This window comes from Siniperca chuatsi, linkage group LG7 (genome assembly GCF_020085105.1).
Source record: "Siniperca chuatsi isolate FFG_IHB_CAS linkage group LG7, ASM2008510v1, whole genome shotgun sequence".
Taxonomy (NCBI): domain Eukaryota; kingdom Metazoa; phylum Chordata; class Actinopteri; order Centrarchiformes; family Sinipercidae; genus Siniperca; species Siniperca chuatsi.
The window spans coordinates 11,416,225-11,442,233 of record NC_058048.1 but is presented as its reverse complement, the minus strand read 5'-3'; the positions used below and the strand labels follow the sequence as shown (position 1 = coordinate 11,442,233).

Below are 26,009 nucleotides of genomic sequence, written 5' to 3'. Positions count from 1 at the left end.
TCTGGTTGCTTCCATAGTGTGCAGCTATTAGAAGTGCAAAATAACACTACAAGTCTATTACAACCCTTGATTGAAAAATCAGCAAGGGCAATTTTGCACACACTCAGTCATTGTTATAAATCAGTGTGGGAGTGTTTAACTGTCTAATTTCTCTACAAAGGAAAACCCTTTTTACACACTGAATAATTCAGATTACAAAGTTTAATAAACTTGAGTCAAATTGGTGTGTGTGTGTGTAGGTGGCGCACACTTGAATCTAATGTACAAGGCGACCCAAATGAATTATAAATACATCCAAAATGATTTGTATCTGTTTTAGAAGCTTGGGCTCCATTCGGAGTCTTAGTTTAGATGAGCAAGCAGCAAGCGGCAGACGTAAAAACACGGTTGCTGTGGGACTGCATCGAACATCATACACAGCCTATACTTCACACTCTGCATGCCTTTATCTTTCTCAGACACACAGTCCTTCTTTTTGCAACCTCCTCCCTCCTCTGCCCCCCCCCCGTGTTTCCCTTGTCTCTCTCATCTCTTCTCTCCTCTTACCCCCTCCATCCTCCCTGCACATCTTCTCCTGCTCTCCTCCTCTGACTCTCCTTTTCTAACACCAGCCAGCAGGTCTACAAAGTAGTACTTTCTGTGTGCCAGCAGCAATTCCTGGAGGGCAGTCAGGCAAACAAACCCAGCCAGTGCCCGCTGCATGACTCAGAGAGACAGAGGCCGAAGAGAGAGAGAGAGAGAGATAGAGAGAGAGAAGGACATAGAATCATTAAGATGAGAGGGCCAAAGGATTTTAAGCTGTTAAAAGCTGATGAGAGGGGGCAGGTTGGAAAAGGAGATTGAAAAAAAAGTGGAAAGAGAACGAAGGGCTGTAAGAGAGATTAAGAGGGGGAAGAGACTGGGAGATAGAGAGAGATGGGGGCAAATAGAGGGCAACCTGTGCGCTCTTGCATGCACACGAGAAGAGCAGACAGGCACGCAGCTCAGTGAGGAGGCACGAAGAGAGCAAAATTACTCCTCCTCCTCCTCCCTCTCTCTATCTCCCTCGTTCCCCTCTCCTCTGCCAAAAAGCAAAGCTCAGCACGACAGTCTTACATGACACGGTGACCCGAGGCCGAGCAGAGAGAGAGAGGGGTGCATGTGCAGGGCAAGGAAGGAAATGGGAGTAAATGGCAGCACAGAAAAATGTGCTGATGGATGAGGATTCCCACATAAGGATAATTTAGATACTTATAGGCAGTCAATCATTGTGATGCTGTATTTTGTTTAAATTGTACTTTCTGGCATTTTTCTTGAGAAATACATTTTAAAAATCTAGGGGGGCATTGCTTTATTTTAAGGGTCCACAAGCCAAAGAGGTTTGGAACCAGTAGGTTTAGAAAGAAGCTGGGATTTTAGATATAATGAGGTCATGAGTCCCTCAATACACACCCCACCACTCTCAAATACTTTTGACCAAAAACCCAAATGAAGATTTTTTTTTTATTATTTGGTTTTATCCACATTTATTTTGTTTTTGTTTCACTAACTGTTAAATTGTAACTTCTGTTCATTTTATTTCCCAACATGAAGCAGCATCTGATGTGTATAGACTAAAAATGCTGGAATGAGCCTATGAAGAACCACCATGAGTACGTTTAAAGGAATAGTTCAACAATAGTTTGGGTTATGAGCTGGAACTATTTCTTCCAGGAGTCTTGTCATCACAGAGATGCCAGGAAGTCATAGTCTGGCCAAAAAATAGGCCCCCACATAACCCTGTAAAACCACAACTTGTGGTTAAACAAATGAGATACAACATTTTAATTACTGAGGTTTAGAGGTGCTGGTAGGTAGATTTTGTTACATTTGGATAGAGCCAGGCTAAATGTTCCCCCCTGTTTCCAGTCTTTGTGCTAAGCTAAGCTAACCGGCTGCTGGCTGTAGCTTCATATTTAGCATACAGATATGAGAGTGGTATCCATCTACTCATCTAACTCACAGCAGGAAAGCAAATAATTGTATTTCCCAAAATGTTGAACTATTCCATTAACCCCCAAATTCACAAAAAAAGAATAAAATAAATAAATAGTGAGGACATGACCTCATTGTCCTCAATGGTAGCTATGGCTCTGGAAACAAATGAGAACAAGCCAGATTGAGAGAAAAGAAGGTTAGATAAAAGGATTAGGCATAGCAAGACAAGAGATGAGGCAAAAGATACGACAGTAGGGAGAAGTTTATCTGAGAAATGAGAAGTGAATGAGCTGCAGAGGAGGAGGAGGAGGGGTGTTGAGTTGTTCTGCTGTGTGAGCTGTCTCTGGGCTGGGATAGACAGCTACCTCCGCCTGCCTCCCTCTGGACTGCATTAGACATGGCGCTCAGATAATACACTGCTGGGGATGGGGGGAGGTGGCAGACGGGGGGGTTGGGGGCTGAGCATGGGAGAATTCTTTTCTGATTTTAATACCACTGGACCAAGACAAGAACAAATAATCAGATGAACAAAACGCTCCTCGAAACCGCTGACTGTGAAATATCACGTAGGTCTTATTGAGATCAGCAGTGCAGTCAACAGCATATGGCTGACAGTTACTCTAAGTACAACTACGTCTTTCACTGCATGTTGTATTGGCCAAACGTTCTTTAAAGCAATTTTTTTGACGTTTAAGTAAATATGCTTATTCACTGTCTTGCTGAGAGTTAGATGAGAAGATTGATACCACTCTGTCGGCTATATGGTAAATATGTAGCTGGAGCCAGGAGACAGTTAGCTTAGCGTAGCATAAAGACTGTAAACAGGAGGAAACAGCTAGTCTGGCTCTGTCCACCTGAAAGCACTTCTAAAGCTCAGGAATGAACATTTCTCGTTTGTTTAATCCGCACAAAAATTTGCGGCAATTTGCTCTTACAGGGACTTGTGTTATTTCTTGGACGGGACTAGTTACTGGTTTGACAAAAAAATAATCCGACACATTTTTACACTGCGGTTTTTGTACAGGGATTTTGTTACCTTTGGACAGGCTAGCTGTTTCCCCATTTCCAGGCTTTATATTAAGCTAAGCTAACTGTCTCCTGCCTCTAGCTTCATACATATTTATATTTTACAAACACGTGGTATCAATCTTCTCATCTAACTCTCGGCAAGAAATCAAATGGCCAGTGTAGTTGCCAAAATGTCAAACTATTACTTTTTTAACGGATATATTTTGTGTTTATATACACAATTCGGATTACAATAGTTGCTTTTATGTTTTATTCTCTAAATTAGTTTCTAATGAAGTCTATATTATGCTCATTTTGCTGTCACCCAATTAAACCTCCTACACAGATCCCACTTTGAGATCCTTTGGTGCGTAATGATTGGCCTACTGTTTTTCAGGAATGTCTAGAAGAAAGGTGAGCAAAACACCATTACCACTACACTACTAATAAATCTGAATTGACATGATTTAAATAAAGCACAAGTTCACCAATTTGTAATTTTTTTCTTTTAGATTCTTTATTTAATCAATGTTACATTAAACTAACATAAATACAATTTTTATGAACAAAAGGCACACAGTTCAAATATAAACAAAGAGAAAGTCTGTACAGCTTGTCTCAATAAAACATGTCTACTGTCTCTGAGGGAGAGAGCGGTCCAAGAGAGATGAGTTTCAGGGGGTTTGTTGACAAAACGCTACAGCGCCGCCGCTGCAGCAGCATAGAGTCCCAGCGTGAAACTGTACACTCTTCAATCCCCCGTGAGGAACTAAAGCGGTGGGCGCGAAGGCAAAAACGCCAACCGGGAACAGCACTGGCTTCATGTGAAACCTCTGCCTGGAGGTTTACAGTATGTGGATGTCCATTTGTAAGTCCCACTGAAACTCATGTCCATTGTCTGTTTGAAGAGGCCACAAGATTCATATCCACTAAATTAAAAGATTAAAACACGCAGCACATAGACTTGAAAAAAAAAAAGTATCGGCCGGAGGCTGGGTAAACGCTCACTATTATTTTTGTAAGAGAATGACGGGGTAAGTGTCGCCATGGTTTCTCTATGGAAGCGTTTGATTGGTTGGTTGCTGCTTCCTCAGAATAATACGGCCAGTTGGTCATTCACAGTACTGGCAGGATGCTAACTGTCTACTACAGCATTTGTCCTGATGTGGAGTTCATATACAGCCATACGACTAAGTAAAAATGATAAGAGGACTAGGTTTGGTTTTTCCTGCATCTGCTCCAGATCAGTAAGGTAGTTAAAATCCTTTTGCGTCCAATGATCATCGCTAGGCTCCTGTTCATACTAGATAACAAAGTGTGGTATATGAGTCCAGTCAAGTCTGTTGTGGTTGCAGCTGTTGTCACTTGTCATCCACATCTGAACACTGGATGAAACAGGTGTTGTACTTTGCTAGTCCAGTTTTGTCCAGTTGAATCCGGTCTGGACCAGTCTGTTCCTAAATCATTGAGTATTTGCAAACATCTGCTGTTTAGAGCAGCAGATGGGTGAAGTTTAGCCTAACAAAGTGATTCCAATAGAGTTGGTTAAACCAACAATTATCAAAAAGTAAATGTCGGCCTGTTATTGGTCTAAACTGTTCCTTTTCATCTTCAGTGGCAAACTCCACCCATCTGGCACCTCAACAGACTATGAGTACGTATTTGCAACTACACACAGACCCAGGTCTGATCCAGGGCTTAGACGGCGACAGTGCTGGGTACCTCCTCATACTGAATGATAAAGTATGGGTAGCTCTGGTCATCGTTGAAGATGACATAGATCTGGGGGTCCACCCAGTTGTCCACACAGGAGTCAAAAAGGTCACTGGAGGGGTCACGAGGGTTGATGGGTGGAGGTCGCCGCATGGAGGGATTTCCTACAGTAAACCTGTATAAACATAACAAAGAAGACAGAGACTAGGTTAGTTATGTGGTTGGGACTATTTATAGTTACAATGGTCAGCAAAGGTCTTTGTATTTCCTAATTTTCATGAGGGAAAACACTGCTAACAGACTTCCATTCAGTTCTGCAAGTCTGGAGAAGAATAATTTACCATCTAAATGAAGACTCTTCTAAATTTAATGATGACAAGCACGCTGCGCCTCTGTGTTTTAGGGCACACTAAATAATATACGCATATGCTGTAAGTTCACAAAATAAATGTACTGTAAGTATATGAAATGAGCCAGCGCACTGTAACCAGTGTGTTTTTCCTCTCTTAAATATTCATGGCAAGCCCTAAAGACCAGTAATCCATCAATCTGTGTACCCCTTTCTCTGGGCTCATAAATTAAGCATATTAAAATAAGAACATTTTCAGCTACAGACAAAGGCAGTGGGTAGAGACAGTAAAGAGTCTGTGTGCCAGATATGGTTTCAGACAGGAGAGTTAACCACACTGTACACTTCTTTATTGGTCCCTGCTCAGGTCTGGAAGCAATGTCTGTGCCGTGGAACAGATTGAACCCAGGTTTGGGGGGGTACGTGTGGTGTGTTTCCAAACCACCACACCATCTTCTGGGCGCACCGCAGACTGTCTGCTGCTGCATAACAAAGCTAGTGATGTATGATGGGTTCAGTCAAATCAGCTATTTTACATGTGTGGATCTAGAATTGACTTGAAGTCAGCATGACTGAATGATGGTTTATGGAAAAGAACCTCAGGAGACAGTGATAGGGTCAGAAGAGGTATGTGGAGGGAACATACTCGTCAAAAAACAAACACATGCTCATTTAGGGACACTAAAACTGGTAACCCCAATAAAACTGGATACGTAAAGCCTCGATTTAGCATTTACCAAACTATGTCACTTCCAGCTAACACACCAAACCAAAGAACGATGTCCTAGTTAAGATATATGACTGAAACAAAGTAGAATTAAATAGCTTATGACACTAGTCATTATGACATTTTGGAAATAAATTCATCTGACTGTTTAGCGGAACAAAATTTTGAGGCTCAGTATCACATGAAATACATTGAGAGATGATAGAAATTATACGATATTTATTTACGATACAAATTCATCAAACATCAGAAATTCTGATATATTGTTTACACTGAGGCAGCTATCCCTTTAATATCTCTGGTTGCATTAGGTTATTGCTGGCAATGGTGTAAATCAATGGGCAATATTGGATTTATAGGATTTTGCATCTACATGATGAAGTACCTTGGTTTTTCAATTATTTAATTCTCTGCATTAGCCAAAAAATTCCCATCTGGTTATTTTAATCTATAAAAGGTTTCTCAATTGAACTTTCTAAAAATTGACGATATTCCCATATATATCTACAATATAAATGTAAAATTACAAATATAAAAATTACAATATAAAATTACAAATACTGTTATGCAGCATTTAATTCACGTCACCAACCCCTAATGAAGCATTTTTTGCAGTGACATTTGTTTTGCAGTGATGAAGTTGCAAGTAGAAAGAGATGTGAAAAATCCCATCCATAATCAACGACATGAAAAATGTTCCCACTATCAGTTTGTTAACTACAGCACCCACACACACCTGCCAGTGAGGACTTTGGCCAGGAACATGCAGTGAACTCCCTTGGGCGAGCGCTTGGAGAAGTTGTGGGAGTAGACAGCCTTGCGGGCAAAGTAGGAGCCCTGGCCGAACATAGTGGCATGTTTGCCGCAGACTCGGGGGTCGAAGTTGTGCTTGCAGATGCCCTCCACCACATCGGCTGAGGTGCCGTGGAAGAGGTGGCGCTCGCTCAGCAGCCGGTCCATCTCTGACATACGCCGCGACATGTACTCCTTCTTCCTGTTAGAGCAGAGAGAGACGGAAGGTGAGATGGGATTTGTTGTAATTTTGATTTGTAATTTTAACTATACAAAATATAATAAAATAATAAATTATTAATATTAGAGTATATTGATAAAAATTAATAAACTAGAAACAAACAAATCAACTCTCTATGTACTCTACATTCTTCTTCACAGCCTTGTTTGCTCTTAAACCGGGTAGGAACATTGGGTCTAATCCGTTTTCTTGAGCGCAACACACACACACACACACACACACACACACACACACACACACACACACACACACACACACACACACACACACAAATCCTTGTACTTCTATCTTTGTGAGGACCGTCATTAACATAATGCATTCCCTAGCCCCTTGCCCAAACATTAAACATCACAACTAAATGCCTAACCCTACCTAATTCTAACCTAACCTTTAAAACCAAATCTTAACCTTCAAACAGCTCTTTGAAGTTGAGAGGACCGGCCAAAATATCCTCACTTTCCAAAAATGTCCTCACTCTGTAGGTAAAAAAAACGTGTTTCAGTCCTCACTGTGTAGCAAGTACAAGTACACACACACACACACACACACACACACACACACACACACAGCTTGTTTGATGTGAGCGGATCAATCGGCCATACAGAGGCGAAAGCATTTCGAGACAGAGAGGCTGTGACCCAGGCATGACCTCCCATGACCCTGCAGCTTGTGACCTGATGCAGACCGACACTGCATGCATCCAAGCATGCAAACACACACGCGCAAACACACATTTCAATTTCCTACCATCCAATTGTATCCAAAATTTTAGGATGAAGCTGCTCAACTTCCTTTGACATCAACAACCAGCCATTCACATGCCAAAACACACACACACACAGAGGCACGCAAACAAGCAGTTATGGTTTTTCTGCCATAACCCGAGTGTGGGAAGAGGAAATTAACTCACATTCTGAGGGGGCATCACTTTCAGAGTCAGTGACACACAAGCACACACTGTCAGTCATTGTGAAACCAGTCAGTGTGGGAGAGTTTAACTGTCACAGCTGATACGACCTGCCCTGCTTTAACCACAGCAGTTAGCCCATTCTGCTCGCAAAAGGAACATCATCACCACCAAACATCTCTCCATCTGCCGTGTTCACACACCACTGTCAACTCATTCTCACGAAGTCCCACACAGCTGGTCCCATTTGCCCCATTTTCTATTTTTCCCTCCCTCCTCTCACATTGTTTCTCATTTGCCCTGTGTTTGTTGTTAAGACATTTTTTCTTCGTGTTTCTGCCTGCAAGTAAATATGCAGCTGTGTAAAATATTCAGCATCAGAAATCTGGATAAAAAGGTTAACACATTTTGTGCCACAACAGCAAAATATGTGAAACTAAGACAAACGACCAAATAATAACCAAATACTTTAACACAACAGAAACCACACTGCACTAATATTTTGGTACAACTTTAGCACCACTTTAGGTTCACAATATCATATAAACAGTTATGAAAGACTCATTTCTGTGCTTATAACCTAAATACAATCTTAGGTCTCCAAGTGTGGTCAAATCTCTTGACTGTGAAAACAAATTACTATCCAACGAGCTAAATCCACCACTTAAAATCATACCATTCTCATGACATAGTAGCTGGTGATAATTCCAGCAGTTCAGCAGAGTTACGGTCAATAAAACAACCACAAATGCATCAACGTCATATTCCACAGCTGCACCACACAACATGCAAAGGAAAAAATGCACACAAAAGAAGTGAAGACGCTCAAACCTGTTGACAGTAAACTTTCTGACCCTGACAGAAATGTTTCCGCTGTTTTTTTAAACATAGTGTCATGGGTACTGGTTACAATTATTGGAAATTATTCATGATTTCGAGGTTAGATTAACAGATGATATCTCTAGCAATGAGGAAATGCTTTAAATAACATGCTTTTGCTTCTTGGCTCACCTCTTGTACTTCTCCCAGAGGAAGGGGTTCTGCACACGCATGATCTTGATGATCCTGAATTTTGTCTCCGACACCGTCTTGTGGAAAAGGCTGTACACCGTCCGGAAGCTGCGGTCTTCACGTGAGACCGGCACCTGCAGGAAGTCCTGGCTCATCGTCATGGGCAACCATGTCTCCGGAAAAAGGCTGGGTGGGTGGTTGTTTGTCGGCGAGAGGGGATGCGACGTGGAAAGATCCATGGATGATGATGATGATGATGATGATGATAATGATGATGATGATGTAGAGGAGGAGGAACAGGGTAGGAGAGATGAAGAGATGCCGCCCAAAGTCCTAGAAACAAAGAGAGAGAGAGAGACAGAAAAGGCATAAGACATTTGATTCGAAAAAAATAGTACAATTACAATTTACATCATTCGATTTACAAACGCTTTCATTACTAGATGGTTGAGTCTGACAGTCAGTCAAATACATACACCGACATAAACACTCACAAAGCACATATATATAGAAAATATGCGGTATATGTACACACATTTAACCTGTCCCTTACAGCTGTATTTGTGTAGTTCTTTTACCTAAATGTGGTAACGCTATATTTTATGGGTCCCACAGTTTCCTTTAATTTCCTAGAAAGGAAATTAGATGTAACTGAAATTCAAAGGAAGGTTCCTGGAAAGAACAATGTAATGATAGGGAAAACGGAGACAGACAATTGTCTGGATATCTTAATTAATTGGAAGTGTCATATACACTTCCAATTAATTAATTCCAATTACTTGCTAGCGTAAATTACTGGAGTCTGGCAGTGTTACATCAACACTCAACAGGTCAACCTAACATGCAAAAATGTGGAATTTGTCAACTGACAAGGATGCAGTTCAACATATATGTAGAATAATATAACACTAATTAATGAATAATTATTCAGGTTTATATTGAGCACTGATTTCCAGCAGCAGATTTCCAGAGAAAATTCCGCTGGAAATCAACAATCTCTCATAAACTCAACACCACTAACTAAAGTCAAATAGGTCTAACTGTCTTAGACGTTTGTTTTTACTTCCCCTATAATTAGCACCACAATACATAGTTAATTCCAGGAAACCTTTAAGGAAATTATTAGGAAATTCCATACCCATAAAATTAGGCACTGCCTACAATGTATTTACTTGTCAAAAAGTGTGATCATTATATTTACCTTATTTATTATTCTATTTTTCAGCTATGCTAGCACTGACATAAAAATAATATATCTAGGGATATTTCCCCAAAAAGATAAATAAATAACAAATGAAAACTGTGACCACATACAGTCTAATAAATAAATTGGAAATGTATTAGTTTATAACCCACTCTTCTTATAGACCTTCACATACAGTACAACATGCACGAATCTCCAACTCGGAGCTTAAAAGCACTATCTGGAATGATGAGGTCTGGAGCACAAGCTTATAGTAGCATGTCTTCGTCAAAGTATGAAGATGTTGTTGCCTGCTGCACCTTATTAAAAAGCCTACTATAAACGTGTGTTCCAGATCTCATCATTCCAGATAGATAGATTTTCATTTGCCAGTGGCCATCCCTGCTGAGGGTCAAGAAAGCAGCTTCCCAGGGCCAGTTCATTTTTAGCAAAGAAAGCATCAACCACAAGCCGTACATCACAGCACGCTACCCATCTCTACTTTGTACAGCTTCACTCCCATATGTTTCCAATCAAAGCTGCATCCTAACGTAAAACAAAACCACTGTCTGCTGTGATGAACTGACACGTATGCACTTCCAAAATCATATCCCCCCCAACTGTCAATAATGACATCACTACGCCGCGGAGCGGCTCCACAGCAGCCGTCAGCCGTTGCCGACGAAACAAAACAGCAGGGCCGCGCAAAAATGAAACCCAGACGCCAAACAAGACAATAGGGAGGCAGAGTGAGGAGGGAGAGACAGGAACCAGAACAAGAGCCAGGGAAGAATAAAAATGCCAATCATAAAAGTGACAAAAAAAACCATTGTGTCTGGCATTTGAGTCAATAACAGTAGTTTGGCTGTCAAGTTATCACTCTCTAAGTGTAAATGCTGTTAGCCCTATCAGCTATAAGAGAGTGTGCGTGTGTGTGTTGTCAAGAGACTGTGATCAGTGTGACTCTGAGCCAGTGCGACTGTTTTCTCATCTCTTTTCTCTCTCTCTCTCTCTGTTATCTTGTCTCTCCGGTCTCGATCTCTCCCCGCAATCGATGTCTCTATTCCCTGTGTGCTTTGAAGAGATCACAGACAGCCTGCTGCAGAAAACAAGTGTGAAATGAAAAGGGACAGATAACAAGAGAATGATGGGGCTGAGGAGAGAGAAAGTGAAAAGGAGAAAAGACTGGGACAGATAACAAGGGAGGGAGAGAGGGAGGAGATGGCTGAAAATAACATCATCAGGGGAAGGAGAGGGAGAGAGGTGGGGAGGGAGCAAGGGAGAGTGCCAATCAAGCTAATGACCTCAACCTCTAAGCCTAGCACAGATTGTTCCTGATACACACACACACACACACACACACACACACACTTGTTTTGGTCACTTTGGAGGACACTGCACTTGCATACATTCTCCTGGAGACAAAAATAAATAAATGTAACCAAAAACCAAGTGTTTGCTTATATTTTAACGGTTTGCCTGTGTGATCAGGTTATTGTCCCCACAAAGTGATTTACTGAAGTGCGCACACAACAAACGGATGAAAAAGTCCCAGGAACAAATCAATCCAAATTCCAGCTCCCCGCAGTCAAATTTCACACTCCTTCACTCACCAGCTCTACTCTGCTGTGCACCCAGTCTGGAAACCATTTAGACCTCTCTCACTTCCCCTCACTGTGCTCTGTATCTCACTCTCTAACGTGCTGTCTCTTTCTCCCTCATTCCTTCTCCGCCTCCTGCTTCCTCCATCTAATTTTCTCTCTCTTTCCTCCATCTCCTGCTCTCCCATTTTGTCTTCTCTTGACTGTCAGGCCCTGTAGGAACAGCTCGTGCAAGTGTTAGCTCTGTGTGGGACACTGGCAGGACACTGCATCAGCAGCCTGCTCGGCAAAGGAAGTGAAATATTCTACAAATGGGGTGAGATGACTCCACTTGTTTCCAATCTGGTATCACTTGTTTCAGAAATATCACTGAGGCGAGTGCAATGAGGTGGATAACTTCACTGCTATAAAGAAAATGGCAGCTGAAAGATTCCTGAAATCAGCTCATATTCTCTAGAAAAAAAGTAGACAGATTTCATCTCCTTCACAGAAAAATAAGATTTAAGACCAATTTAAATGACTTCCGTGGATATTTCTTGAATTGTGGGAGCTCACTGGATTAAATTATTTTGTGTTTCTTCTTTCACTCTTTCTTTATCTGTTTGCTCTCCCCTCTCTGTGTATCTATTGTCCTCTGCCTCATCTGTTCTCATTTGCCTTATCTCATTTTCCGTCTGCTTCAGGCCTGCTTCGCTTCTGTGTCCCGGTGACTCTGTTTGATTTGCCAAAAATCTGAAGCATTAATATGGGCTTCAAGTTCAGCTAAGGCTGCCAACGTGCAACAGTATTGGAATGGATTAAAGGTGAATGTGGCTTTTGAGTATTCAGCCCTGACTGTGACATTAGCATTGTGTACCGACCTCTGTGTGCCTGCCTGTCTCCAAACAGGGACTCAGGACGCTCAGAGAACACAGAGAGCCACAGGGAGACAGTGTATCACATACTGAAGAGCCAACATTGAGTGTGTATGTGTGTGTTACTGTGCACGTGTTGCCAGGCACTAAAATCTGGGACTTTGTTCTAATAGCCACTGTGGCTTCATATCCAAAATACTGAATGTTCTCTAACAAGGTTTAGATCTGAGTGCTAAATGATCTGCGAGTCTCTGACAGAGAGTACAATGGGAACTAGAGGGTGGGAGTGAAAGACAGAGACAGAGAGACTATCAATCAAGTGAATGACCTCTACCTCTCAACTGAGGATTGACTGTTCCTGACACTTTGCTTTACTATAAATTAGCAGCAATTTTAAATCCTAATGCTTACCAGACTGTTTTATTATCCTTCATAGAGGTTAACAGACTGCTCAGAAACAATACTTTTTTGCATCCCAGTAGCTTCCATATCGACAACACCATGCATGTTTGGAAACAAGCTTGTTGGTCAGCTTGTACTTTATGTAACGCAAGTTGATTGGCAGAAACAAGACTAAGAGTCCACAGCCTGACGTCAGCATGCTAACATGCTCACAGTAACAATGGGAATATGATGATGTTTAGCAGGTATAATGTTTACCACGTTCACCATCTTAGTTTAGCGTGTTAGCATGCTAACATTTGCTAATTAAGTACAGCTGAGGCTGATGGGAAAGTCATTAGTTTTGCAGGAATTTGATCGTAAACCAAAGTATTGGACAAATTAAAACATTGACCTACATCAAATGTCAGAGGATCACTGAAGTTATGACAATTCATCCTGAGGGGGGCATGAATGTCAACAAAATTTGATTGCAATCCATCTGACCGATAGTGGACCGACAGACAGACCGACATTTTTGCCATGCTGCTAGCATGGCAAAAAAATAAACAAAACTACAACTCTGGATCAGTAACATCCAGACTAGGCCTCTATGTGTTTGTGAATTCCAGTGTTAAATGTCTTTACTTACTGTAGGAGGGGTGTAAGCATCACGGAGGACATGAACATGGGCCGCTTCTTGATCTGACGTCTGAACCCGAAGACCGCATTCTGCTGGAAGCCCTCCCTGATGTTGAGGATATACTGGTTCTGGAGCGTGATGAATCGCACCTCCTTAAGACCCCTCGAACTAGCCTCCTCTATGAGCTTCACCACCGGCTATGGAGAAGAAGAGGTGGAAGAAAAAGGAAAAAAGGAAGAGGAGGACAAAGACATGAAGAAGAGTTTAGACTCTATTGTTTTATACAGTTGGCTGTTTTGCATTTTCATTCAACAGAGGAAGGGAGAGTTTTCAAAGGGAAATGTCAGTGAAGTGTGGTGCAATGTTCAGATAACAAAAGGCCAAGGTGATAACGAGTATCATCATGAGACACAAACTCACACATACACACGGATAGAAAACAGTCAATCTTTACTGATTTGGTGAAATAAATTGCAATTGGCTGGGGGACAGCTGTGTCACAAGGGGTGTTTAGGTGTGTATATGTGTGTGTGTGTCTAAATCGATCCCATCACAGTGGCTAGACAGTCGATTGGTGTGGGCAGAGTTAATGCGTCTGACCTCAGAGCGTGCACGCGAACAAACACACACACACACACACACACACAAATGCACTCACCTCAGAGTATTCCCTCCAGCCAAAGTTGTCTCTGCAGTAGTACTTCCACACTGTGTGACAGCTGGGGGTGGGGTTTGGGGTCGTTGTGGGCGTGGGTAGAGGGCTGGCAGGAGTGGTCAGTCGTCGGACGCGGTCAAACTCCAGGTCACACACTTGCATCGCCGCGAAGTCTAGGGAAAACACTCGACCCCTGAAATACAAAGTTAAAATCATTGTAAAAAACAAAAACATAACTAACTGCTGCAGTCAGCGGGAAAAAAAATTATACACATTCACACGGTTGGCTAACATGTGGTTGTGCCACAGTGACCTTGTTGTTAAATGGTCACAGTTTATATTTCCATCTGCAGCCACATGTCTGGTCATGCGGACGCTAATGAAACCTTAATTTTAACCCGAGTGCCCTGGAGCAAGACGACCAAACCTCTAATTGCTCACTCAGTGTGAGTCACACAGCATCAACTACATGACTTACATGCCACTTGTAAACATGCAGCGAATAGAAACAAACAAGACATACAAGATCAGAACATTATATTTACACACACAAAACATAAATGTCACTGTAATGACTCACATATTAATATTATTTTAATAACAGCTCTTCAAAAGCTACAACAGACCTGAACATAAGAGATTCTGCAAAGATTTAAACCAGAATGATGTATTGGAGCCTTCCAAGGAATATGCTACTTCATTGCTATTTCATTATGTAGCATGATGGCATGGTTATAGGAATAGTTAAACATTTTGGGAATTATGCTTATTCGCTTTCTTGCCGAGAGTTAGATGAGAAGACTGATACCACTCTTAAACCTGTACAGTAAATATGAAGCCAGCAGTCGATTAGCTTAGTTTATATTGTGTTAATATAATGTGTTAATAAGTGAGCTTTAGAGCTGCTGGTAGGTGGATTTTGTTACCTTTGGACAGAGCCAGGCTAGCAATTTTTCCATGTCTCCAGTCTTTATGCTAAGCTAACCAGCTGCTGGTTGTAGCTTCATATTTACCATACAGATATTAGTGGTATCGTTCTTCTCATCTAACTCAGCAAGAAAGTGAATAAAGGTATTTTCCAAAACATTGAGCTATTCCTTCAAAGCTTTGCCTCTCATTTTTGTAATATTGACATTTGTCTTCTCGCCCGCCCCTTCCTCGAGAAGTCATCAGTCAGGCTCAGCTGATAACGGAACAATGATTTTGTAGCTAGCAGAGATGCTGTGTCTTGCTCAAGGACACATCAACAGATGAACGGTAAAACCTGGAGGTTAACCTGGGCTCTCTGGGTTTAAGGTTGAAGACAAAATAAATGGTGGAAACGCATAATTTTATCATGTGCATACAACCTCCCTTAACCCCTCTCTGTCTCGACAAGCATGAGTCAAAAACACATTGTGTGTGTGTGTGTCTGTGTGTGTGCATCAGTCTCCCTACATTAGTCCTCCATAGGGCCTCTGGCAAATCCTTTCTGGGTCAGACATACCACTCACATAAATGTCGGCATCATACACTGGCACGCTATGCCATGGACGGCAGACAGAGAGGCAGACACACACACATACACACACGCATATACATACACAGCCATTCATTGAAGCATATACACCACATACACACAGAGAGACATGCAAACTTTTGCAAGACACACAAAAACGCACACAAAGCCTGACAGTGTTAATGGGCTCATTGATTTTTGCTGGGAAACTAACTGGATGTAATGTCAAAGGTTAGACATCGGTGAGTGTTCGTCTGTCTGGAAATGTGTGTGTGTGGGTAAAGCAGGCGGTTGGTAATGTGTGTGCCTCAGGTTTGTTCTAAATAAAGCACATGAATTACAGTCTTTAGGTGTTTCCCATCTAAAACACAGAGATGCTGAGTGGGAGTGTGTGGACCTGGCAAGTTATTAGTTCAACAGCCTGGAGAAGTGAAACCTCATATTATAATGACTACACTGTATACAAGTATTCAGTTTCATATACTGTAAGTGCAATTATTGGTCACTGGGGTTACAGGCATATGTGCACACACACGCACCAGTTTCAGTCAGGAAGGTGAGAGGTGCTGAGTCATTTTCCAAAAACATATATGCACACTGATCCAAATACTAATTATAAAAACTGTATTTGCAGTCTGTGTTTCTGCTAAGTCATGGAGTGACTGCATCTCTGTAAGGGGAAGTGAAATAGGAATTCATTCACTGAGCACGTGCAGAAACAAAACAGAAACTCAGGAGTGACTCACTAATTATCAGATCACCAGATTACCAGAAAGACCAGGCAGATACTGTAGATAACGCAGATGTCCACCAGTTATTGTTTTCTGAACTGTATTCAAGCTTTTAGGTAACTAAAAAGCATGTTTCGGTTTTATACAAAGGAAACATAGAATTAAATTTGAATATTAAAGGCAGAGTTAGAACAGAGAAATGGAAGAGAAAGAATGATGGAAATAGGTGCTACAAGGAAAGACAGGCACACACAAGAATGCGAAAGGCAAGAAACTGAAAATGTAGCTCTGCTCACTTTGTTTTCTTAATTTTTCCTCACTTTGCTCTGTCATCTCTCTGCTCTGTTCCCTGTTTCACTGCTTCTTTCTGTCTCTCCACACATCTCTGTTCTCTGTACTTTCTGTCTGAAAAAAAAAGTACTCTGGGTACACCTGCATCTCTCTCTCTCTCTCTCTCTCTCACTCTCTCTGTACAGAACTGTTTCTGCTTGCAACAGTATGTCATGATGACAAGAGCTTCTGTATATGTGTGTGTGCATCATAAGTCACTCTCGAGTTCACACACATATACTGCATATTCTGGTTTTATTATGAGGAAGTTAAGTGAACTTTGTCACATTTACAAGCAGCCTCCCCACCTCGGTCTCTCGTTCTCTCTCTCCACACACACACACACACACACACACACACACACACACACACACACACACACAGATGAAGACAAGTCTCCAGAAAGGTCAGTCAATGGTTTTTAAAGGCTTTCACAGAGTCATTTCCCCCTTTCTCGCTCCCAGACTAGTTTGTGCTGTTCTAAAAATAAAATTCCGCCGGTTAAATTAAGTGCACTGAGATTTGGTGCTTTCAGTATGGAGGCCAATCAAAAGTTGGAAAGAGACATCAGGCACGCCCATTCTGGCAAGGTCGACACTTTCAAGACCATGCTTGAAATGTCGGGCTGCTCCAAGGTACACACACGAAAGTCAACTGAAAATGCAAATGTTAAGAACAGATTTGGAGTGCTGTATTTTAGTTTTAAAGGAAAAAGACACTTGAATGGAAAACCCAATGGCTGACTAGGCAGGGGTGTTTGTATGCTAAAGGTCAAAGAAGAAGGCCCTTGAGCAAAGCACGTGGCACTGGAAATGCACCAAACCTGCTCTGTTCTTGCACCAGGCAGCTCCCAGGTGTGAATGTGTGTATGTCAGTGCCGAATATGGGAGCCGGGCGTTGCTGGGAATAAAAGAGAAAGCGTGTTCAGCAAAAACTTTCCCTGGATAAATAAGGGTTAAGAAAACTCACTGTACTGTCAAAATGGCTGTTAATCCCTCACAATGCCTTTAACACACACACACACACCTTCGAACTTTCTCACGGCTGCACACACAAGGTCCCGCATACCAGCATCAGTCATGTTATTGTGAACGTCACAGGCTAGGAAAAAAAAAAACAAGCGCTCACACATGCGCAATCTTCATCCAGTCACGTCTTGACAAGTCAACCAAATCTGCTGACGAAGGCTTCTTTCACACACACTCACAGACACACTACCTTGATGTCATGGGTTAGTGTTATTTCCTCATTTTAGAGCTATTCACCTTCAAGTTATCTATTTAAACGTGCTTCATTTGATTTTGTTTTTTTTTAGCTCTGAAGGCTGTGAATAACATGAAGTCAACCACACACACACGCACGCACACAAAGAGAACAGTAAGAAATGTACACTGTCGTCTCCTGCATGTCCTGAATTGTTCCTCTTACGAGTGTGTCTCTGTCCTCCTCTGCAGCAGATCATTAAGCTCATAGTTCAGGGTGTCCTCTCTCTCAGCCCTTTAACCCTCTCTTTGAAAATTCAAAACTCTTCCCAGGGTACAAAGAGTGAAAGAAACAGATGTAAGATGGGAAGAGAAATGAGTTTGACATTAAAAAGAACACTTAGTGGCACTTGAAAAAGGTAAGAGCTGACTGAAAAAAAGATGAGAACCCCCCCCCAAAAAAAAGAGTGAAAAAGGATACTGCTTGAGTGCAGAGGCAAAGCAGTGAAAGCACACGTTACCACATCTCTTACACCTCTTTAGGCCCTCAAGGGACAATTGAGGAATGAAAAAGAGATACAAAGAGAGAGAGAAAGGGAGTAAAAGAGGGGTGAGACAAGGAAACAGAGGGCGAAAGATCCAGTGAGGAACGATTACAGAGATAAAGGAGGAAGAGGTGGGGAGGGGAAAAAAGATGGAGAGATAAAGGCAGGCTGAGTAATAAGAGAGGCAGAGCGACCCAGACCTCGCCCCACTGATTCATGGCATGGGCTGTCTGACACGTTATAACCACACACACACACATTCAGTCTGATGATCTTGACACCGCCTCTTTTCACACATGATTCGTGAGTAAGTAAAGTATATTTAGTATAGCACCTTTCACAGCGCAAGGTCACAAAGTACTTCACAAGAGTAAAATGATTGAAAATAAGAAAAGAAAAACAGTAAAAGAAAAAACAATAACCATAAAAAAAACTAAAAGAATCAAACAATAAAACATACGCAATTACAGACCTTAAAAAGATTACAAACACTAGACAGCACGAGGGGAGACAAAGGCCCGTTTGAATAGAAGATTTGTGACACAATGAGGTAACATGGAATCCCACACGCGATATAAAAATACACACACACACACACACACACACACACACACACACACCTTGGTGTCAGGTCGCTCTGCCCTTGGTGCTCGGTGACTCTTTATGTCAGTTAATGACAAGCAAGGCTTTTATCACCTGGTCGACAAAAGAGTCTCTCTCGATCGCTCTCTCACACACACGTATGAAAAAACACGTGCTTCGTCATGGTTACGCAAAAAAAAAAAAAACAGCAAGAAGTCCTAAAGCCCCCCCCGCAGATATTACAGGAATTGGCTTAATTATAGGAGATTTGGTTCATAATTTGTGTTTTCCTGGAAATAACAAACGTCACTCTTCAAATCAGCTGAGGAGAAATAAAAGAGCATGTTTTTGGTTTTTTTCATATTTTCTCACACACACAACTGCACAGCATAAATCTGTTAACAAGTGACTGTACATCTGAAGATTATCACAGTATAACTTTTAGAAGCGATGACTGTGACATTCCTCCTTACTGCTGAGTTCATGACTACGGCGGATTAGCCAGACTTCCATTCCTGCTTATCATATGGATGGGATTAACCTGTGCTATGGATCGTACACACATGGGAACAGCTCAGCACAGAACACACACTCACATACACTTCAATAGGCTATACAGGACATAATCAGATGCAGACACACAAAATGCCGTCCACTCCCTCTCTTCCGCACACACACACACACACACACACACGGCAGAAGGCAAAACAGGTCTATGTTGCCATACCGACAGTAGAGTTTAATTCATCTGCTGCTCTTTAGATCACTAACGATGTTATCATTTGGCTGTGGTAACCACGGCGATGCCTTCGCCCTGTGTGTGAGTACTTGCGTGCATGAAAGACAGGCTGGGTTGCGTCTCTAAAGAAAAGTATCAAAAGAGCTCTCACACACACCCAGTGCAACACAAAGCTTTGAGTAAATGACTGAACTGAGTGCTGAATAACTAGAACAGTGTGAACACTATGCAGTTTACTGACTTTCCTGTTTGTCTCCCATCACTTGATAGGCTGCTCAGCTGTTAGAGCCCCAAACCAATCCGGAGTTTACCCAGCGTCAACCTCGTCCGCGTCACTGACATTTAATAATATTTACATCCACTAGAGGCAAATCAAACACCTATTTTCAGTCCTAGCCTGTGGTATAAATAAACAGTGGTTTAGAAGGGGACAACAATACAATAAACCACTCTTTTAAACCAGGAATTAGCCAGTGTTTACTTAAGGTAGATGAATGGCAAAACACGCAAAAACATACAAACCTGGGAGTGTTATTCATCAGAGAAGTTGTGTGGTTCAGGAATGAAAATGTTCTCCATCATGATTTACATTGCATTTCCACTCTACCATTCTCAAACCAGTTTTTAGTGTCAGCTTTATAAAAACTCCAAATACACATTCTTGAGAGTTTTATGCCTCTAGCGCTTGAAAAAAATGTAGAAATGCACTCCAGAAGACAAAATAGGGAGGGTTATGATAAAGAATAGCCATGATGAGAATATTTTTGATAGTTACAGACCTTACAGGTGAGTTTTAAAATGGGCTGACGTTGCCTGGAATGGTATAATTCCAAGAATTATGAATGTGAATTCAGTGATTAATTTTTAACAAAACTTGAAAGTGTGTCAAGAGGCTTCAAAAACTATGTCTGAGTCAGATTCTGCTACTAAAATATCATATGTAATATCTCTAACAGCTTGGGTGCAAATCACAAACAAATACAAATATGCGTGCTGTGCAAAATGTTTAGTGCACATTACAAACTAAATGACAGTGAATAATGCTCAATATGAAGGAAAATGATCATTATTAACAACAACAAATATGTGACAAGTATACTGGTGCAATATTCTGGAGCTTCAGTCGAGTGACCCAGATGGTCCCGTCTGACTGTATGAGAGCGTAACACACTCAAAAGGCCTCTGAAGAATTTGGGTTGACACCACCAGGTGCATATCCTGTTTGTGGAGTAATATGTACTTTGCATAGAGTTTCAGTTAAAAACATGAGTCAACAAGTCAAACACACGACACATACAAATCTTACACACGCAACTGTGTGTGTGTGTACACTGTCCACACAGATATAAACAAAGTCAAACACACATCATGGCTGCTCAAAGGGCTCAGTTAATCATGAAGGACCTGATGATGTTGATGTGGTTGATAGCTTGAGGGTATAATGGCACAAAACATTGACTATGTAGACTGCACTTGTGATGTGACTAAGACGGTATTCAAATTTGCTGATTACATTAACACATTATGAGATCAGACTTGGGGAGAACATAAAATAGTTCAAATGTGGCATTTTACAACTATAGTTGCCTTAAAGACATGTCTACACCTTAATCAAACAATGACTATCTGCGTGTTTGCTGAGTTTGGGACAAGTATGACAGTTCAACTGCTTAACTGACAGCCTGCTTTTTGCAACTGCAAATCTTACTAGAGCTGAAACAGTGAGTCGATTAATCGATCAACAGAATATTCAGCTTCAACTATTTTGATAATCGACTGATCCAAAGTCATTTTTCAAGCAAAAACTCCAAACATTGTCTAGTTCTAAGCTGCGTTTATTTAACTGATGTGATAGTAAACTGAATATCTTTGGGTTTTGGAGTGTTGGTTGGACAAAACAAGACATCTGACGACGTCACGTTGGGCTTTAAGAAATCGTGATTGTGAAAAACGTTACACACCAAACAATTGACCGAGAAAATATTTGTCAGATTAACCGTTAATGAAAATAAGGATTAGTCGCAGACCTAAGCAATATTTTGCAAGATTTTGGGATAAGATATGACTTCAAGGCTGAAGGTGGGTGGGACTTTGTCATGTGGACTACTGTGGAGGGGACAACTTCAGTCATGTATATAGTAAACGGGAATATAAACAATAAGCAATATGTGTTCAGAATAAAGTCAACAGAGTCCATGTAGACGTATTCATTGTGTGTGAGTGCCTGTGTGTGAATGTGCCTGCATACAGTACAGTTTAACAGGAAGCGGTGCATGCTCCTTTATGTCACCCTATTGGGGCTTGCCAAGTGCTTGCATTTGTGTGTATCTATGTGGGTGTGTGAGAGTGAAAGAGAGGTTTATCTCTGTCTGCTAAAAGGCGTGCGTGTGAGCACTGCAAGCCACTGAGCTTCTCTGTGGAGCCGATTCGTGTGACCATCTGCGTGCCAAGCAGTGTGTGAGTGTGAGTGTGAGTGTGAGTGTACACAGTGGTGTGCATGTCTATGGCCGAGGGAAGGAGAGAAGCTGCCAAGTGCGTCTGTGTCAGTGACCGCACAAGGCAACTGAGGGTCATGAAAGTTCACAGCTTTCTGCCATGAGTGCTGTAAAGTCTGGTTTGGGAGGAGCTCCAGCCAATCACAGGGCGAGTTTGGGAGCAGGGAAATACAGGAAATAGATAACCAATATCAGGGCTGGGAGATGGAGTGGCGTGTCTACACAAGGACACGATAGCTAATATGATAAACATTAACTAGAAGACACGTGAAGGCCAAAACACACACACACACACACACACAAGATAAAAGGACTAACACACACTTTAACACATGCATTAAAACCTGTAAAAGTAAAATTAAAACAGGTACACTTGGCTACAGTCCATCAGCCACACATGTACAGAACAGCTGTAGAGTCAAAGTTTTCAGTTTGTCACCGGTGGTGAAACCAAAGAGGAAGCTCAGGCTGAGGTCTACTGTTTCCAACACACCAAACAGTGCTTATCATTTACCGGCAGCCTAGCAGCTTACTGCACCATTGTTGCCATGTCACAAGTGTCAAATATTTGTTAATTCAAAAGGTACTTGTGACATGGCAACAATGTAACTATCAATTTAGCACATAGTAGCCTTTTCAGCAGTACTTACAACCTGACAATGTGTGGGTACAATGCACTATACTTTCCAATGACTCTATCGATCCTGAGTTGATTTTTGACAGATTTTTTTGTTTTTATTGTTCTGCTAAAAGTCTAGCCATTTTTATTGAGACATTATTATAAATAACATTTAAGTGTTGTTGTCTAGAATAAAACAGACATGTTGGAAATCGATCCTATTCCACAAGTGCATGAATTACAGGTTTCAGTTCCTTTTTTTTTTTTGAATTTTGAATTGATTGAACTGAAAGAGAATTGACCCCCTACTCACAGGCACAGATCCAAAACAGAAACACAGAAATGCTGTTACTGCTTCCCTCCACAGTAGGATCCTGTATCTAACCAGAGGGCATACAGTATACACAGTATAGGATAATACAGCCTGCAGATTGCAGTAAACACTATAGAGGGATACTTACTGAAACTTGAGCCTGACTTGCTCATTGTCAGGGTTGCAGTACAGTCTCTCCAGCTGTTCCTGGGAGTCGTCTGCTATGCTCTGCCACGTCTGACTGCTGCTCCTGCGGATCTGCCAGTAGTAGGGCAGGACAGTGTGGTGGTGGGCACAGTCATTGCCATAAACACACTGTCCTTGGAGGAAATCCACACAAATGTCCACTGAGTCTGACTGGTGCGTGTGATACTGGAGCTGGGTGAGCAGCTCAAAAACCAGGTCCAGGGAGGCCTCTTCGCTTTTATCCTGAAAAAATAGCACTCCTTTGTCGGGCTGCAGGAGGAGGGGATGGGGGTCCTGGACGCCGGTGCAGTCTTTGACTGGAAGGTTTTTAGCCCCAGAGGTTAAGAGGTCATTGCTTTTGATGCCCCCCTCCTGGTGAGGAGCCTGGGGTGCAACTATGGGAGGTATATCCCTGACGGGGGGCGGTATTGTCACTGTGTTCCCGGCCGCCCTGAGGCCAGTTTTCGGCTGAAAGCAGCGGCTGTCGGGGGTAGGATCGGTGATCTTGGGTCGCTCCCCTCGCAGCTCAGTCGCCTCCAGCTCCGCAGTAGTATCGGCTATTTCCACATCACCGTCCCGGGTCATCAACCCCGGAACTCCAGCCCCATCTGTGGCATCGTCAGCAGCTCCAGGGTCTTTGAGACACACCTGGCCCATACAGTTCTGTTTCACCACGACCGCTGCGCACAGGTTGCTCGCAGTCCGGCCCGGCTGGTTCCGGGGAACGAACACCCCATCCCCGGAGACCAGCGTATCCGTGCTCAGTAAAGTGGTCAGTATAGGATCCTCCAGCGCGCGGTGGAGGCATTTGGCGTCCAATTTCCTCTGCTTCTTTTTGAAATAAGGTTTCACCAGAGGTATTTTGTCCGGAAGCCCCACTATCTGCTGTTCCGTGAAATCTTCCCCTTCGTCCATATTTAAACTCATATCCAGGGAGATCCCAGTAGGCACACCGTCTGCGGATTTCTGGAGAATGTGCAAAGTTTTATCCATGATCCCCTCCTAAACCCCGTCAGTCCTGAGAGAAAGAGAGAAAGAAAGAGGTAGTCATCAAATTTAACACCCATAATCCTATAATCTTGGTTTCCAAGGTGAAGACATCCTGGCGCATAAAGCGATGATTAATAGGTTGCTTGGACGGCCACTTATGCCATAAAAATAACCGTGAAAACTCATCTTTCCTTTCCTGGAAAGGAAAACGCTAGCGCGCTATAGGCTACGCTGAAACGAAACCTGTTCAACCCCTCCGACAAAAACTGGCCCTTATCCCATAATGACCCTGCAGATATAACAGGAACAACACAGCGACAGCCACCATAATGACCCGCTGACACAGACACATTATAAACCCATATAGGAATATTATAGGAATATAATGGCTCTCGTTTGGAGAGGAGAAAAGGGTTCGCGCAGCCAGTAATTGAAGCGGAAAAATATTACCTAATCCTGCTGTAGGGAACTTGAGCACACAGTCACCAGCCTCAGATTATTATTTTTATTTTTTTTAAATAAAAAATAAGAATAGGCCTGTACAATCAGAGAGTGTCTTTTCCTTTTATTCTGGTGTCTCTCACTAACGTCACGCCTGCAATTACAGCTGCGTCTCCGAACAGGAGCGATAAAATCATCTCTGTAACAAAACCTCTCTCTCTCGGGACTATATATTTTGATCACGGGAGTCCGATACGCGGCCCATGCAGTCTACGTGCCGCTTACACAACGCTGCCCGAGCAAGTTTGCACGTAGGCTACAGTCGACACACACACACACACACACACACACACAGACACATAAGGCACTGCGGCGGAGCAGCGACAAAAGATAAACGGGGCACTCCGGAGCTTTATTTCACCGCGTCCCTACAGCAGCTTTCCTCTGGTTCAGAAACACTTCTTCGGCGGCCCCGGAGCTGTAGGCCTACGGGCTGTGGAGTTGAAAAGCTTTTAAGAACCAAATAATGTAGCACTGCAGTAAACAGGCAGGGAGATTTTGTTACAGCGCAGCTTTCCCAGAGCCGCTTTAAGCAAAAGAAAAGACCCTCTCTACATTTCACTGACACCGAGACGACAAAAACCCCTACCTGCGCGATAAAGTCCGCCCCTCTCCCCGCGGTCTCGACACTCTTTGGTGGGTAAAATCCAGTGCGTGCATCGGCGGAGCTCCGTATCCAGTCTGGAGATAATAGTATCCGTGTCTGGACTAGACTGTAGTCCGGTTAGGTTTCTCGTGTCCCTCTGACGCTCCTGCCGCTCTCATGCTCTGTCTCTATTTCATGCTGTCTGTCCCTCTCTTTGTATCCTTGTACCGGACAGAAAAGCGCAGGAGAGCAGAAACCGACAAAGAGCGGAGCACAGCTGTGGCGAGAGACTCTCTGCCTGCCTGCCTGCCTCCCGGCTCCGCACACTCAGGCCCCGCCCCGTAACCTGCTCAGAGGCGGCGCTTAGCTTCAAAGAGCGGGAGGGGGAGAGTCGTCTGGCGGTGATCGGAAGAAGCTGCATGGGGGTGTGGGCACCGCGGGACCCTCTGGGGCCGTTATGCCGGGCCCCGGAAGTAATACAAAGCAAACTGGACGCAAAGGCTTGAAGACGAGAAATGTCGTTACATCATCCAACCATCAAGGCGGACCAGCACCAGCGGTGCAAGCAGAATTTAGACCCTTTCCTTAAGTAAAAGTAAGTAAGTAATAAATCAACATACAAATACTCCACTACAAGTAAAACACCTGCATTAAAACCTTTATCTCAGTAA

General features: G+C 42.6%; 1 protein-coding gene across 1 annotated transcript; it reads right to left on the bottom strand.

Annotated features, from left to right (window-relative positions):
* Positions 1 to 3,459: 3,459 nt before the first annotated feature.
* On the bottom strand, positions 3,460 to 25,626 carry LOC122879591 (TCDD-inducible poly(ADP-ribose) polymerase). The gene is made up of 7 exons (XM_044203876.1): positions 25,342 to 25,626; positions 23,224 to 24,279; positions 14,025 to 14,214; positions 13,376 to 13,563; positions 8,705 to 9,037; positions 6,490 to 6,747; positions 3,460 to 4,852 (listed from the first exon to the last, which is right to left on the bottom strand). Exons 2-7 carry the CDS (start codon positions 24,252 to 24,254, stop codon positions 4,663 to 4,665), a joined length of 2,190 nt encoding a protein of 729 aa, XP_044059811.1. The 5' UTR covers positions 24,255 to 24,279; positions 25,342 to 25,626; the 3' UTR covers positions 3,460 to 4,662.
* Between the last annotated feature and the right edge of the window lie 383 nt (positions 25,627 to 26,009).